Source organism: Cucurbita moschata, unplaced genomic scaffold (assembly GCF_002738365.1).
Source record: "Cucurbita moschata cultivar Rifu unplaced genomic scaffold, Cmos_1.0 Cmo_Scf00011, whole genome shotgun sequence".
NCBI lineage: Eukaryota > Viridiplantae > Streptophyta > Magnoliopsida > Cucurbitales > Cucurbitaceae > Cucurbita > Cucurbita moschata.
In genome coordinates, this window is record NW_019268527.1 from 4308525 (window position 1) to 4320945 (window position 12421).

Genomic DNA, 12421 nt, shown 5'->3' on the forward strand with positions numbered 1-12421 from the left:
AAAAAAAAAAAAAAAAAAAAAAAAAAAAAAAAAAAAAAAAAAAAAAAAAAAAAAAAAAAAAAACACAACACTAAGCAAGACATGAAATTGGAGAAGACATCGAGACACAAACATGCCCAATCTTAAACTTTATGAAACCCTAGACATCCACTTGATTTGCCCTAAACCCTTTTCATTCCTGCAAAATCGACAACCCTAAGAACCATAAGTCTCAGACACAGCTAAAACAGTTAAATTAACAACGTTTTCTTACATTGTCGTGAGTCCCAGAAGCCGACCCATCAGCTGAATTTGGAATGTATCGAGCCCACTGTCGTGACAACATTAATTCAAGCAGTTAATATGATTCAAATGTATGAACAAATGCAACAAAAAACGGGTTTGATTACGTTCTTGGCTGCTGCACTGAATGCTTCTCGATGTGGGATTTCTGGGTTGGCAGCTTTGATTCGTTGAATCTCCTCTCTAACAAACCCATATGGTAAAGTTTCAATTTTTAAAAAAAAAAGTGGTAAAATTTCTGACTTTTTTGATTAATTAAATAACTTTTCTTACTTCATGAAACGATTGTATGCAGATGGCAGCCTGTGTTTCTTCTCAGGGGCTGCAAAAACATGCAAATCAGAGGTACGGTAAATTTAATTTTAACAGTCTAAACTCATCGATATTGTCGTTTTTGTGCTTCCCCTCAAGGTTTTAAAACACGTCTATTAGGAATTAGAGAGAGGTTTCCATACCCATGTAAGAAATGCTTTGTTCCTCTCTACAACCGACTTGGGATCTCACAATCCATCTCCCTTGGGGCCCAACGTTCTCGTTAGCACACCGCCCCGTGTCTAGCTCTGATATTGTTTGTAATAACTTAAGCTCACCGCTAGCATATATTGTTATCTTTGTACTTTCCCTTGAGGCTTTGAAACGCGTCTACTAGAGAGAGGTTTCCACACCCATACAAGGAATGCTTCGTTCCCCTCTCCAACCGATATGGGACCTCACAATCCATCCCTTTATGGCCCAGTGTCCTCGCTGGCACACCTCCCAGTGTCTAGCTCTAATACCCATTTGTAATAGCCCAAACTCACTGCTAGCAGATATTGTCCTCTTTAGGTTTTCCCTTCCTGACTTCCTCTCAAGATTTTAAAACGCGTCTACTACTACGGAGAGATTTCTACATTCTTAATATAAGAAATGTTTTGTTCCCCTCTCCAACCGACGTGGGATCTCACATTAATTCTCTATCGTAATAAAACAGTGCAAACATACGTTTCACAACAAAATTTGCAGAGGGGGACTCATTAGCCATCGAAGACGACGACGACGACGACGATGTCGATGCCCCCTTTCGGATATCATTGGAGAAGCCAACCTGAGACTGCTAGTTTCAAAAAATAATCTTTTAGCCATTGAAAAAAAAACCTTACGAATTCACTGCCACTGTAATTATTACAAAATTCACCTGAAAACTGAGAGGATGATCAATACATTGGCCTTGTAAAGGAGGTCTTGTGCTCAAAAAGGAGAGATTACTACAATGACCACATTTCACTGTCACTGTATCCAACAAACGTCTGCATGGAATTCCAACCTACCAAATCCAACAAAAAACAAACAAAAAAAAAATGTCAAAGAATCCGAACAAATTTACCCAAATTTAACGTTAAACTCCCAACACACAACAATCTAAACGTGAATTTTAGCTGTCAATTCGGAGAAGTTAAGGACAGAAAGAAATTTACTATTCTTAGTTCACAAATCAACCTTGTTTTTACCATTACAATCAATTATGATCAAAAGGGTATCAAAGGAATCATATGAACTGTCGTTTCATGAACAAAAAAAATACGAGAGTAATAATTTTACACGTAGAATTCAGTAAAATCAAGAGGGTTTTACCGCAAGAACAGTGTTGCAAAAGTTGCATTTGACATAGCAAAGATGGTCAGAAGGTTGGACCAAATCCATGGAAGATTTGTCTTCGGAGCTCATTAAGTGTTGTTGTCTGAAAGGGAAGGGAAGAAGGTGAAGAGGAAAATTGGGGGAGGAAGGGTTTGAGAGAGTGGGGCAGAGGGTTGTTAGGGTTAGGGTTTTTGAAATGATTAAGAAGAAGGTGAATAAAGGAGAAATGTTGGAATGGAGTCAAAAAGCAAATCTAGTGTTACCATACTCAGCATCGTACCTGCATTGCACTTTTGCAGACCCATCACCTCCACCAGACAAACCCTAAACAAAAATTCACAACCAACAAGAAAAAAACAAAACCCTTTTTTCATAAGATCATTCAATTTACCTAACCTTTTTAAGTTTTTAGGTTTAGTGATCGCTTAGTGTCCCGTGTTTGAGCTCGTGTAAAGTACGAGCGGATTCTCGTGTTTGAAAGAGACGGTGTTCTATATGGAAGCTTAATCTGATGACTTAAGATGACTTCCTCCCTACTCTCATGGACGTTGAGGCTTTTGAGTACTCGAACCGTCCCTTGTTTCAAAGAGAGGAGAACAGGTATTCATGTTTCATTAGATGGTCATAAGCAAATTGAAAGCTAAACAGTGATAATTCTAAGGATTTTCGAGGGGAAAAAATAGATATGTGGAAGCATATACCAAACTTAAGTTTTAGGTTTAGTGATGACTTAGTCCCGTGCTTAAACTCGTGTAAAGTATGAGCGGGTTCTGGTGCTTGAAATGGACGGTGGTTTGTACGGAAACCTAATCCGATGACTCAAGAAGACTTCCTCCTCACTCTCATGAACGTTGAGGCTTTTGAGTACTTGAACCGTCCCTTGTTTCAAAGAGAGGAGAACGAGTATTCACGTTTCATTAGATGGTCATAGGCAAATTGAAAGTTGAACAGTGATAATTCTAAGGATTTCCAAGGGAAAAATAGATACGTGGAAGCTTCAACATAATTTCAAGTAATATTGGTAAAGTTCATATACCTAACTTATGTTTTTAGGTTTAGTGATGACTTAGTCTCGTAATTAAACTCGTGTAAAGTTCGAATGAGTTTTGGTGCTTGAAAGAGACGGTGTTCCATACGAAAGCCTAATCTGATGACTCAAGAAGACTTCCTCACCTCTCTCGTGGACGTCGATGCTTTTGACTCCTCGAACCGTCCCTTGTTTCAAAGAGAGGAGAACGGGTATTCACTGATAATAACGGTATAATTCATGAACCGGGTCTCGTGCTAATTTACAATTGAGATTCACTAAGCTATATGTATACAATTATATTTGAACAAATGTAAAGTTAAAAAAGGAGGGTTTTGATCGACATATCATGTTTTAAAAGAAAGAGCAATAGATGTGAAAATAGAAGAGATATATGAAAAGAAATGGAGTGGGACCAAAGGATGAAGAAGAAGTTGAATGAAGTGAAAAGATGGTGAAGAGAATAAGTGGGTCTGTGGTGCAATGGCTCCTTTTGTGGGTGCAATGCTAAAGAAGGAAACTTGAAAAAGAAAAGGGCTAAAAGCACTTGTCAACATCGTCTCAAGCCACTTCTAGGCAGCCGGGAGAGCGAGAGGCATTGCATTTAATGAAACGTCCATTCCTGCTTGCCTAACTTGGCACCCATCCCATTCCTCTGCTTCATATCACCACCTTTCTATGCTTGTATAAATGTACTTGGCCTTGGCATTGGCCTTGGCGCTGCCCTTGGCATTGCCATTGCCATTGGCCTTGGCGCTGCCCTTGGCCTTGGCTGCTGCCTGATGCCTGTGTGTTTGGTTTGCCCCACGAGATTCCGTTTATCATCCCACTTCGTGAAGCCTCTTCTTGGTTGTGTTTTTTAACGTTTTTGGACAAAACCCACACTAAATCTATTGTCACCTCAACTTTTGTACCCATATTGGGAATCTTTTGATTTGACATTGGTTGCTATGGGATGTTGGGACGACTTTTGGGTTCGACGTGTAATATCGTTTCTAATCGTTTTTAGGGTAAAAATTGATATCGAGCCTTTTGGAGTTGTATCGGTTAACCCCTAATTTTATGTTCGTTACAACTCGTTTGAGAACGGTTTATTATACATGAGAGAAATGTAATTGCAACTGTTAAATCTCTAAAACCCTAAACTCGTGTACTCTCTTCTTTATATTGTCTTTTTCATCCCGTACTTATACTATGTCAGAAAATCTTGATCTCTCTTCGTGACGTAATATAGAAGTCTAACTGTTTCTCTTGACATTTGTCTTTTAAGTCGTTGATTTCATATCGAGAAGTGGTTTGCGTTTCTCTCCCTCTCCCCCCACAAAGTACATCTTGTGCTTGTGGGTCGTTATAACTATCTAAAAGGACACTCGAAACTGGAAAGGAGCACGGCCTAAAGTAGAGTGTTCTTTCTCCATGTCCACCAGCATTCTTCTCGATGGATTTTTTTTAGGAGGGCCCATTCTTTTCTTATAAAAAGATTTTCTGTATTGATGACTTATCATCTCAAAACTTTTAAAAGTAAATTAATTTCTGTCCCTAAAAACCAAAACTTTGGTGTATTAACTAAATCTCTAAATTTTCTTATGTTTATTAATTTAGACTATACATTTGACAATCGTCCATTGCATGTATCAATTATGATATGTGACTTTTATCTTTTATTTAGTGAGACAGTTTATCAGCTCTTTCGGCTCGTAGTAGTAATATGAAAAGCAGAATCCTCATCTTGAGTCAAGTCTGCATTGCCACACGGATCGATATTAGCCAAACCAAGAGCTCCTATATTTTCTTTAACGAAAGCAAATTTAAGAGTTTCGATAAAACCAACCATGGACATACGCAGTTCCCTCACGATAGGTCTTCACAGCTCCCGAACGTCTTTCTATGAATCAAGGTTATCATACCAATCAATAAAGGTGGAGGGAGACATACGAGTATGCGAAGGAAAGAGAGTTGAGACAGAGACAGATCCAAACCATCGGAATCAAATTCAGGTCGCAACAAAGAGACATACCACCACCATAAGTTTGATCCTTTATAAGTTAATTTTGTTTAGTTTTATTTGATTATTTTATCAATTAAGTTTTTTTTTTTTTTTTTTTTTTCAAAAACGCGCTCAACGTGGAGAAATGAGGGGGGAAATATGAATCCATATATAAAGGATCTACAATTAAAATTCTCACCCTTCATGATCGATCCGTCTGTCTTTGCGAAAGATTCTAATGAGCCAAAGCCCTATTCGAACCACTGATTTCAATCGCAGCATCGCGTTCTTGTCTCTCCTCTCCATGTCGATCGATGATAAAGCAGCGGAGACGCTTTAGAGTTTGATTTTCTTTTACCCTGCATCTTTCGATTTAGTTATCGATGATAGATTTAATGTGTTACGGTAGTATTGTTCTTGTGTTTCTATTCCCTATGAGAGATCTAATCGCTGCATGTTTTTAATTTGTTGTTCTATCTTCAATTATACTGTATGTGATGCATATTGGTAGCGTGAATTTGTTCTGTTTGGAACTCTGTTTTTACTCTCTGACACGGTCGCCTGGCCATTTTGAATGGCAATTTCTTTTCCCGATGTGATCGATATAACCATAGAAATCTGCTTGAGAACACGCAATAATTGAGATTCATGTTAGAGTCGGAAGGGATGTCCTGATGCCATTTAAAGTTACAACTATCACAGTAACACTTTTTGAACAATTTTATTCCTTCACTTCTCTATTTAACATATTATAAGTATGCAGAAGTAACTATCTGGTTAGATTTTGTTAACATCAAGGCAGTAGTTTGCTAAGGTTGTGATTAGTTTATGAGCTAATCTTGAACGTACGAAGGTATTGGCCTATATTATTGAAGTGTGTTGTGAGGTGAAGTTGGTCTTCGTCACGACAAATGTAATTTTGGTTGGATAATCATGAAATGTTGGTGTCAACTTATGTGCACTGCAACAAATATCAAAGGACAATCGCCGTAGTGTACAAACATTTGGATACTTGATATCCTAGGTAGATGACAATCATACAACTTTTTTGACCTGTTATGGTATCTAGCTTTACAGTTTGCCTCTTCAGCCACCAAGCTAATTCATTATGATTCATGTCAAATGTACTGAAGCGCATATGATCAATTGGATTAAGAACTAGCTTTATGAGAAACATTCAATGATTCCATGAAATGAACATTGAACGAGCAATATATTTTATGGTGAAATTAATGCCTCAGATGGCATAAGAATCATCAGACGTCTTGGAAGATAGATTATTACTAGCCATATTTAGAATTCAAAGTATCCAGTTCATAAGAAACCAGGCAAAAAAAAAAAGAAAAAAAACACCTCGAGTTATTGGATGCAAGATGGATCCTATTCTTTGGAGGAGACGACACAGGATATGTAATTCAAAGGTGAGCCAATATGATGCTTAATCCAAGATTGTATGTTCATTGTTGTGAAAGTGGAGAATCAAGGTCAATTGTGTATGCCCTTTTAATTTTTTCTGTCTGAACACCCTCTCTAGAAAAAGTTGTATGAACTGGGTTTGCTAATGCTACTGAGGATAATATCAAGCACTTATCTATGGGCACGGGGTTAGAAAACATGGCGGAAATTTCTTGTTCAATGGAGTTAAGGATTTGCTAGGGAGCTTTGGTTAGATCCCCAATACAAGATAGAGGAAAGGAAAAAGGTGGAATTGTGGGCCTTGCCAACATTTGTAGCTTAGTTTTGGTCACTATTCTGTAATTAATTTTTCTTGGTGCAATTTCTTATGAGCTCCGTTGGTTGGGGACTTTCTCTTCTCCTTTTTTTTGTTTTTTCTACTCATCCAAATCAGATTCTGATGTTTCAGATAACTGGTGACTAATTGAGGACTACCAGAGAAATTTATTGGGAACGTTAGAAGCTAACTCGACTTGTCAATTACAGTACAAAATTTGGGGAGGTAAATCAAGCATGTTAGATAAGCTTCAACCATGCTGAATTTTGCAAAGCTAAAGGTCTTTCTAGGATCTTTATAAAATTGCACAAATAAAGCTAGCCTAACGAATTAATTTCAACCAAGAGTTAGTTAGAATGATGAATAACTCTTAGATTGAACTTGGAATCTATGATGTCATTCTTAGATCCCAAGACGACTCACTTCAGAATTAGCTTGATCAAGACTAATCCAATGAATCGATTTTACTTCAAACCTAAAGCAAGATTTGAAAAAACATAACACCCAAATGGTTTCAATAAAACACAAGGTTTTTGTATTCTACCATGATTTTTAAACTTGAATATTACCTGCTTTTAAATAGGCCAAAAAGATAATCCAAATATAATGATAATTCAACTACCAATAAAAGCTATTAAATAAAAATCGAAAAAAATAAGACATGACATAAATGCTTTAAATGGTAGTTCAACTACCAAAGACAATTAGATCTATAGCTAATTGAACACCTTTTCACCGATTGAGCCATGTCATGTTGGCGCATATTAGATTTATTAAGGATTGGAATAAGGAGGGAACAGAGTTTAAAGGAAGAGAAACAATGGAGGAATCTTCTCTTTCACAAGGAAAATATAAACCAAAACTGGATTTGGCTTTCCGTTTCCTAGGCCAAGTAAATGCCTCAAACTATTATTTACAAAAAAGCAGCTTTGCCCCCTCCAACATGTAACATTGAGTAAAAGAACAAACAATGGAGAAGCTAGAAAAGTCATCACATGTTTCAAAAAATACAAGGTACACTAATGTACAAGCCTCGAACAGAAGTGTATGCCTGGCAAAGCTTATAATTGCTGCCAGTTCAGCTTTTTGCCTCAGCCATCCTCTTCGCGTACCACTTTCTCTTGTCCACCATCAGGAACCAACTCATTGAATAATAAAAATTTCATATTTAAATGTTTTAAAGCCTTAAATTACAATTTTGAGCTAAGATAACGTAGACATCTTTGAACTAACTCAAATATAATTTGATTGATTAACACATGTACCTTCGATCAAGAGGTCAAAAATTCAAAATAACTTGGTCGATTTGATTCTTTCATCTCGTGTGTTTTGTAAAAAATTCAGACAAGTTTGGACAGTTCTCAAGAACTTTTATGCTTTTTGAAGGTAGACACCAGCTCTATTTATCTGTAAGATCCAAGATATCAGCCACAACATCAAATAACTAACTACCAGAGGTCTTATCACCATGGGCCAATGCGTCACCTAAGCTTATCTACTTGACTTTAAAAAGAAACAAACACATTTGACATTTTTCTATTGAGAGAACGAAGAACATTGGATTGAAAATTTTAAAATCATTATTCCAGTATTGTCATCCTTCAGTCTGTAGCATATCGAATCCACCATTCAAAACAATCACCACCTGGAAAGCGATGGAAGACGTTGATTACATTTTGAAATGCCCAATTTTCTGAGGATATAAATCTGTAAAGGCTGCTTTTTAGAAATTTGGAATGATGCATTTTTGCTTCTGGCAGCTTCAACATGTACATAGCAGTAACATTCTTACAAAACCATCTGCTTTTCAAAGAGAGCTTAGCTTATTTAGCTCAGCTTACAAAATGAAAGGAGAATTACGCTTCCCTCATCACCCCGGCAAAGAAATGAAGAAAAGTCAAAATGGAGAATGTGACCCAAAACAAAAAGGGAAGAAGGTGAAATAAGATGTGGGATCGAAATAAAGAAACAAGATCCACAACTGCTGAATCCATCAACTACATACAGAGATACACTTCGACCCGAACAGCTTAAGCCTGCTCATGCAATTGGTAATTGTCAAGTTTCCAAGCGGCATATTTATCCAAAAACCATGCCAACTTTCCTTTCTTTGGCTGTACTAGCCTCGCAGGTAGGAGTGGGCAGTCGGGTCCTACGTCGTCAATGGCCAAATGTACGGTCTCTGCTTTGTTTTCACCTGTCACAACAATGGCTACATTGGATGCAGAGTTGATCACAGGCAATGTGAAGGTGATCCTCTCTGGAGGAGGTTTTGGAGAATTGGTAATGAAGGTAACCCATTCATCTTTCTCTTCGAGCACTGAGTGACCAGGGAATAATGAGGCAACATGGCCATCAGAACCCATTCCAAGAAGAATGAGGTCAAACTTAGGACTGTCACTTACATCAGACACGCTTACGATGCGGGATTTAACTAACTGTCGAATGACGAACTTGTACTCATCAGCAGCTTCCTCCGCCGACACAGAATCATTGATCGAGTGTACATGGCTGGGAATAATTGGCACCTGGTGAGGCAAATAGAACAGATCACTAAGCTATATAGGTAGATTGATTCAAATGGTGAGAATCAAAGTTCAATATAACCATGTTGTAGAATTGTTGACTGCAATTGCTGACTAAAAGAAAGATATGAGACTGGTTGAAATAAACACAAAGCTTAGCCACTTTGGAATAGAATTGTATTCATCTGTGCCGACTAGTAGAATGTTGGTTGGAAGACGGCCATAGGGTAAGGTTACAAAGTTCTACCATAAAACTAACAAATCCTCACAAGCATATGACAATAACAATAGCAGTCTATATGACATGAGAAAATGAGGTATGAAGAATGAAATCATGCAAAAGCTTTTACGCCGAGTTGCTTTGCATTTCTGTCCTATAGAAACATCCTAACCGAATATAATCGAGATCTTGTGTAAAAAAACAAAAACAAAATGCTTGGCTTGGTGCTTTTTCTTTATTAGACTAGAGTTCAAGACATCATTATGCTTTCAAGTGTTTTTGCAAGAGGTTTCAGCACAAATTCACTCAAAAGTTAAGATATTTAGTAACAGGACATGGTACAAGGATGGATTTCAAGGTCATTTCTTCCCTATTTTGGTTCAATAATATATGGCCAATATCAAACCTTTTGGTGGAAATTAGATAGTGTATATTAGGCTTTGTTAATCAGTGAGCTATGTTAGGGGACCGTTTCCTCCTTATTATACAGCAGATATTAGGCTTTGTTAACTACAATTAGAGATGGCATGTATAAGAGAGTTAAAAATTAACACTGTAAACCTCAAAAATTCAGTGGTAGTTTAACAAAAGTGCAATTTTGAGCCGAATACCAAGAAATCCTGTCATAATGAACAAGTTAGGTGATATATAGTGAAAACTACACCGAATCCTTGTCCATCAGGTCAAAGGTTTGAATTCCTACCTCCAAATATAGTTGAACTCAAAGAAAAAGAAAAAAAGTAAGACCATTTTGTTACTAGAAAGTAACCAAATGACAACAAAGAAGTTGAGATAGGAAGGTACTCTACATTGAGCTGAATGAAAGTATTTTATAACTTCAAGGAAAAGGCAATGATTCCAGAACGATATAGAACAGATCTATCTATATATATATATATATAAGAGCAGCTTAGTTCCTTGTTGGTCTTTAAGTGGAAACTTCAAAATAGGCCAAGCATCGGAAGATATGATTACTTCCTCTGTTAAACCCATTAAGAGCTTCCAGAATTTAGCAGACATAACATTCAGGGGAAAAAAGCTAAGGAATGATTGCTTAGTAGTTTTAGTTCCTCTAAGCTTCCAAATCACCAAGTGCATTAGCGAATTTCAGCATGCCACATTGAAGTGTTAATGAAATTTCCTTGATCTCATTGAGGAGACTTAAAACATTAAATTTCCCTACTTCCCATATGATTAGTTATCTAATTGATAAGACCAATTTGATAACAATTTGGTCTCTAAAAATTAGCCTACAAACACAACCTCCACCAACTAGTTTTTAGTTTTGGACTAGAAGAAAGTAGCTTTTAGAAACTTTTTTTTTTATTTTTTGGAACTTGGCTAAGAAATCAAATTCTTCCTAGAGGATGAGAACAAAAAACCAAATAGCCATCAAATGGCCAAACAATTCGATTCCTGAGTGTAGCCTCTGCCCTGAAATTGAAATAGATTGAAATAAACCTCAACCTGGACACAATTCAATTGTGACTCGGGCTTTCAGAAGAGAGAAAAATGTTCACCCCCACCCTCCCTAAGGAGAAAAATGACAACATTAGAAACAAATGCCATAAGATAAGGCACCCATGTGATTTGTACAAACCTTGGAAAGAAGGTTGTCCTTTGCAAGCTTATAATTGCTGTCGGCATGGCTTTTTGCAACAACACGTTCATCAGCCCAAAATATATACCACTTGGCCCAGTCGACAGTCTTATTGTAAGGAGCTTCACAGAGCTTTCTGTTAATCCATGGACCAAAAATTATAGGAAGAAACCAAAATTACAAACTAGAGAAGGAAACAAAATCATCCATACCCCATCAAGTTAATGACAGAACCACCAGATAACGCAATAGAAAACACCCCACGTTCTTTCACCGATGCCTCTGATAATTCAGCAATATAATCAGCTAAATCAGTACTAAGTTCCTCCAAACTTTCATGGATCCTCAGCACTCTATCTTTATCATCCCCACATACAGCCATAATTCAGAAAGTAACAAGCCTGGTCAAGAAAGTAACAAGTTCTGGTCAGAAAGAAACAAGCCCTGAACACTAAATTTACACCATCCTTTGAAAATTCCGCAGCGAAGATCAATGAAGAGGTTCCCCCCACTTACAGCTAATAGGCATTGAACTAAAATATGGGACATTGTAAAAACTGGATCGCATGCAGTAGAAGAATCTACAGCTCGCAATAACTGTATTAAATATGGAAATTTAAGACATACGGATCAAGAAACATTCACAAACCAAGTGACACTATAACATGAACAGCAACATGCACGAAGCTTTAATTGACAACTAAACTGTAATTTCATTTCTTGGGCATCGGCCAAGGATCGATAACAGAAACCCTCGATTCGGGTCGATGCTTATGGAGCAGATGGAATATTTGAAAAAAACCCATACACAGATCCTAAAACACCAAAACAAACCACCCCATTACAGAAAAAAAACATGAAGAAACACAGATTATTGGAAAAAAAGAGTTGGTTGATATTCAAGATTGAGGGAACTGCAGCGAATAGGAGAGTCAAACCAAAAACAGGGGAAAATAAGAGGTAAAGAAATTTGCTCACACAGACGAGAAGAAAAATGGAGGGGGCTGCAGTGAAGGAGGAAGAAACTGCCGAAGGTGGAAGATGAGCATCGGCTCGAAATTAATATATAATGGTAAGGTAATGTGAGAATACTCTGCAATCCATGTTAATTTACCGATCATAATAAAAGGAAAAGCCTCACAAAAAGTTGAAATGGAAGAATTTTTACTTTCTAGGCTTCCACGTGCATCCAATGATCGTGATGCAAACACCCACGCAACGCAACACCAACTCTCTTTCTCTTTCTCTTTCACTCTCTCTCTCTGTAACAGATAGAAAACTCATCCACTTTCTCTCAACAAATAGAGAGAAAATCCCCTTATCCTCCTAAATCAACTGCAAAAACATTGAGAAAGAGAGAGAGAGAGGGGGAGTGGCTGTGTTAAGAAATCAAAAAATGGATTTTTGATTGCCAGAGAAGAAATCTCTGATTAC

At 37.3% G+C, this 12421-nt stretch overlaps 2 protein-coding genes across 4 annotated transcripts; both read right to left on the reverse strand.

Moving 5' to 3' along the window:
- Nucleotides 1-43: 43 nt before the first annotated feature.
- Nucleotides 44-2083, reverse strand: LOC111449367 (protein CRABS CLAW). The gene is made up of 7 exons (XM_023089230.1): nt 1894-2083; nt 1457-1585; nt 1264-1372; nt 556-604; nt 390-465; nt 254-310; nt 44-178 (listed from the first exon to the last, which is right to left on the reverse strand). The coding sequence occupies exons 1-7, from the start codon at nt 1984-1986 to the stop codon at nt 173-175; spliced, it is 519 nt and encodes a 172-aa protein (XP_022944998.1). The 5' UTR covers nt 1987-2083; the 3' UTR covers nt 44-172.
- Nucleotides 2084-8123: 6040 nt separating this feature from the next.
- Nucleotides 8124-12421, reverse strand: LOC111449366 (probable 6-phosphogluconolactonase 1). Of its 3 annotated transcripts, none has more exons than XM_023089228.1 (4): nt 12156-12421; nt 11200-11388; nt 10988-11123; nt 8124-9170 (listed from the first exon to the last, which is right to left on the reverse strand). In XM_023089228.1, the coding sequence occupies exons 2-4, from the start codon at nt 11367-11369 to the stop codon at nt 8673-8675; spliced, it is 804 nt and encodes a 267-aa protein (XP_022944996.1). In that variant the 5' UTR covers nt 11370-11388; nt 12156-12421; the 3' UTR covers nt 8124-8672. The 3 variants fall into 3 exon arrangements, with proteins under 3 accessions (XP_022944996.1, XP_022944997.1, XP_022944995.1); XM_023089229.1 differs by lacking the exon at nt 12156-12421 and adding an exon at nt 11972-12105; XM_023089227.1 differs by lacking the exon at nt 12156-12421 and adding an exon at nt 11966-12104.

Excerpts from the sequence above, each read along its gene's own strand:
- LOC111449367 (XM_023089230.1), bottom strand. The coding sequence starts at position 1,986 with ATGAGCTCCGAAGACAAATCTTCCATGGATTTGGTCCAACCTTCTGAC. Across the intron at positions 605-1,263 it reads TGCAAATTTTGTTGTGAAAC|CCCCTGAGAAGAAACACAGG; the intron begins GTATGTTTGCAC and ends ATGTTTTTGCAG. Across the intron at positions 311-389 it reads TCAGTGCAGCAGCCAAGAAC|TGGGCTCGATACATTCCAAA; the intron begins GTAATCAAACCC and ends TTGTCACGACAG.
- LOC111449366 (XM_023089228.1), bottom strand. The coding sequence starts at position 11,369 with ATGGCTGTATGTGGGGATGATAAAGATAGAGTGCTGAGGATCCATGAA. Across the intron at positions 11,124-11,199 it reads TCTGTCATTAACTTGATGGG|AAAGCTCTGTGAAGCTCCTT; the intron begins GTATGGATGATT and ends ATGGATTAACAG. Across the intron at positions 9,171-10,987 it reads AGGACAACCTTCTTTCCAAG|GTGCCAATTATTCCCAGCCA; the intron begins GTTTGTACAAAT and ends TTGCCTCACCAG.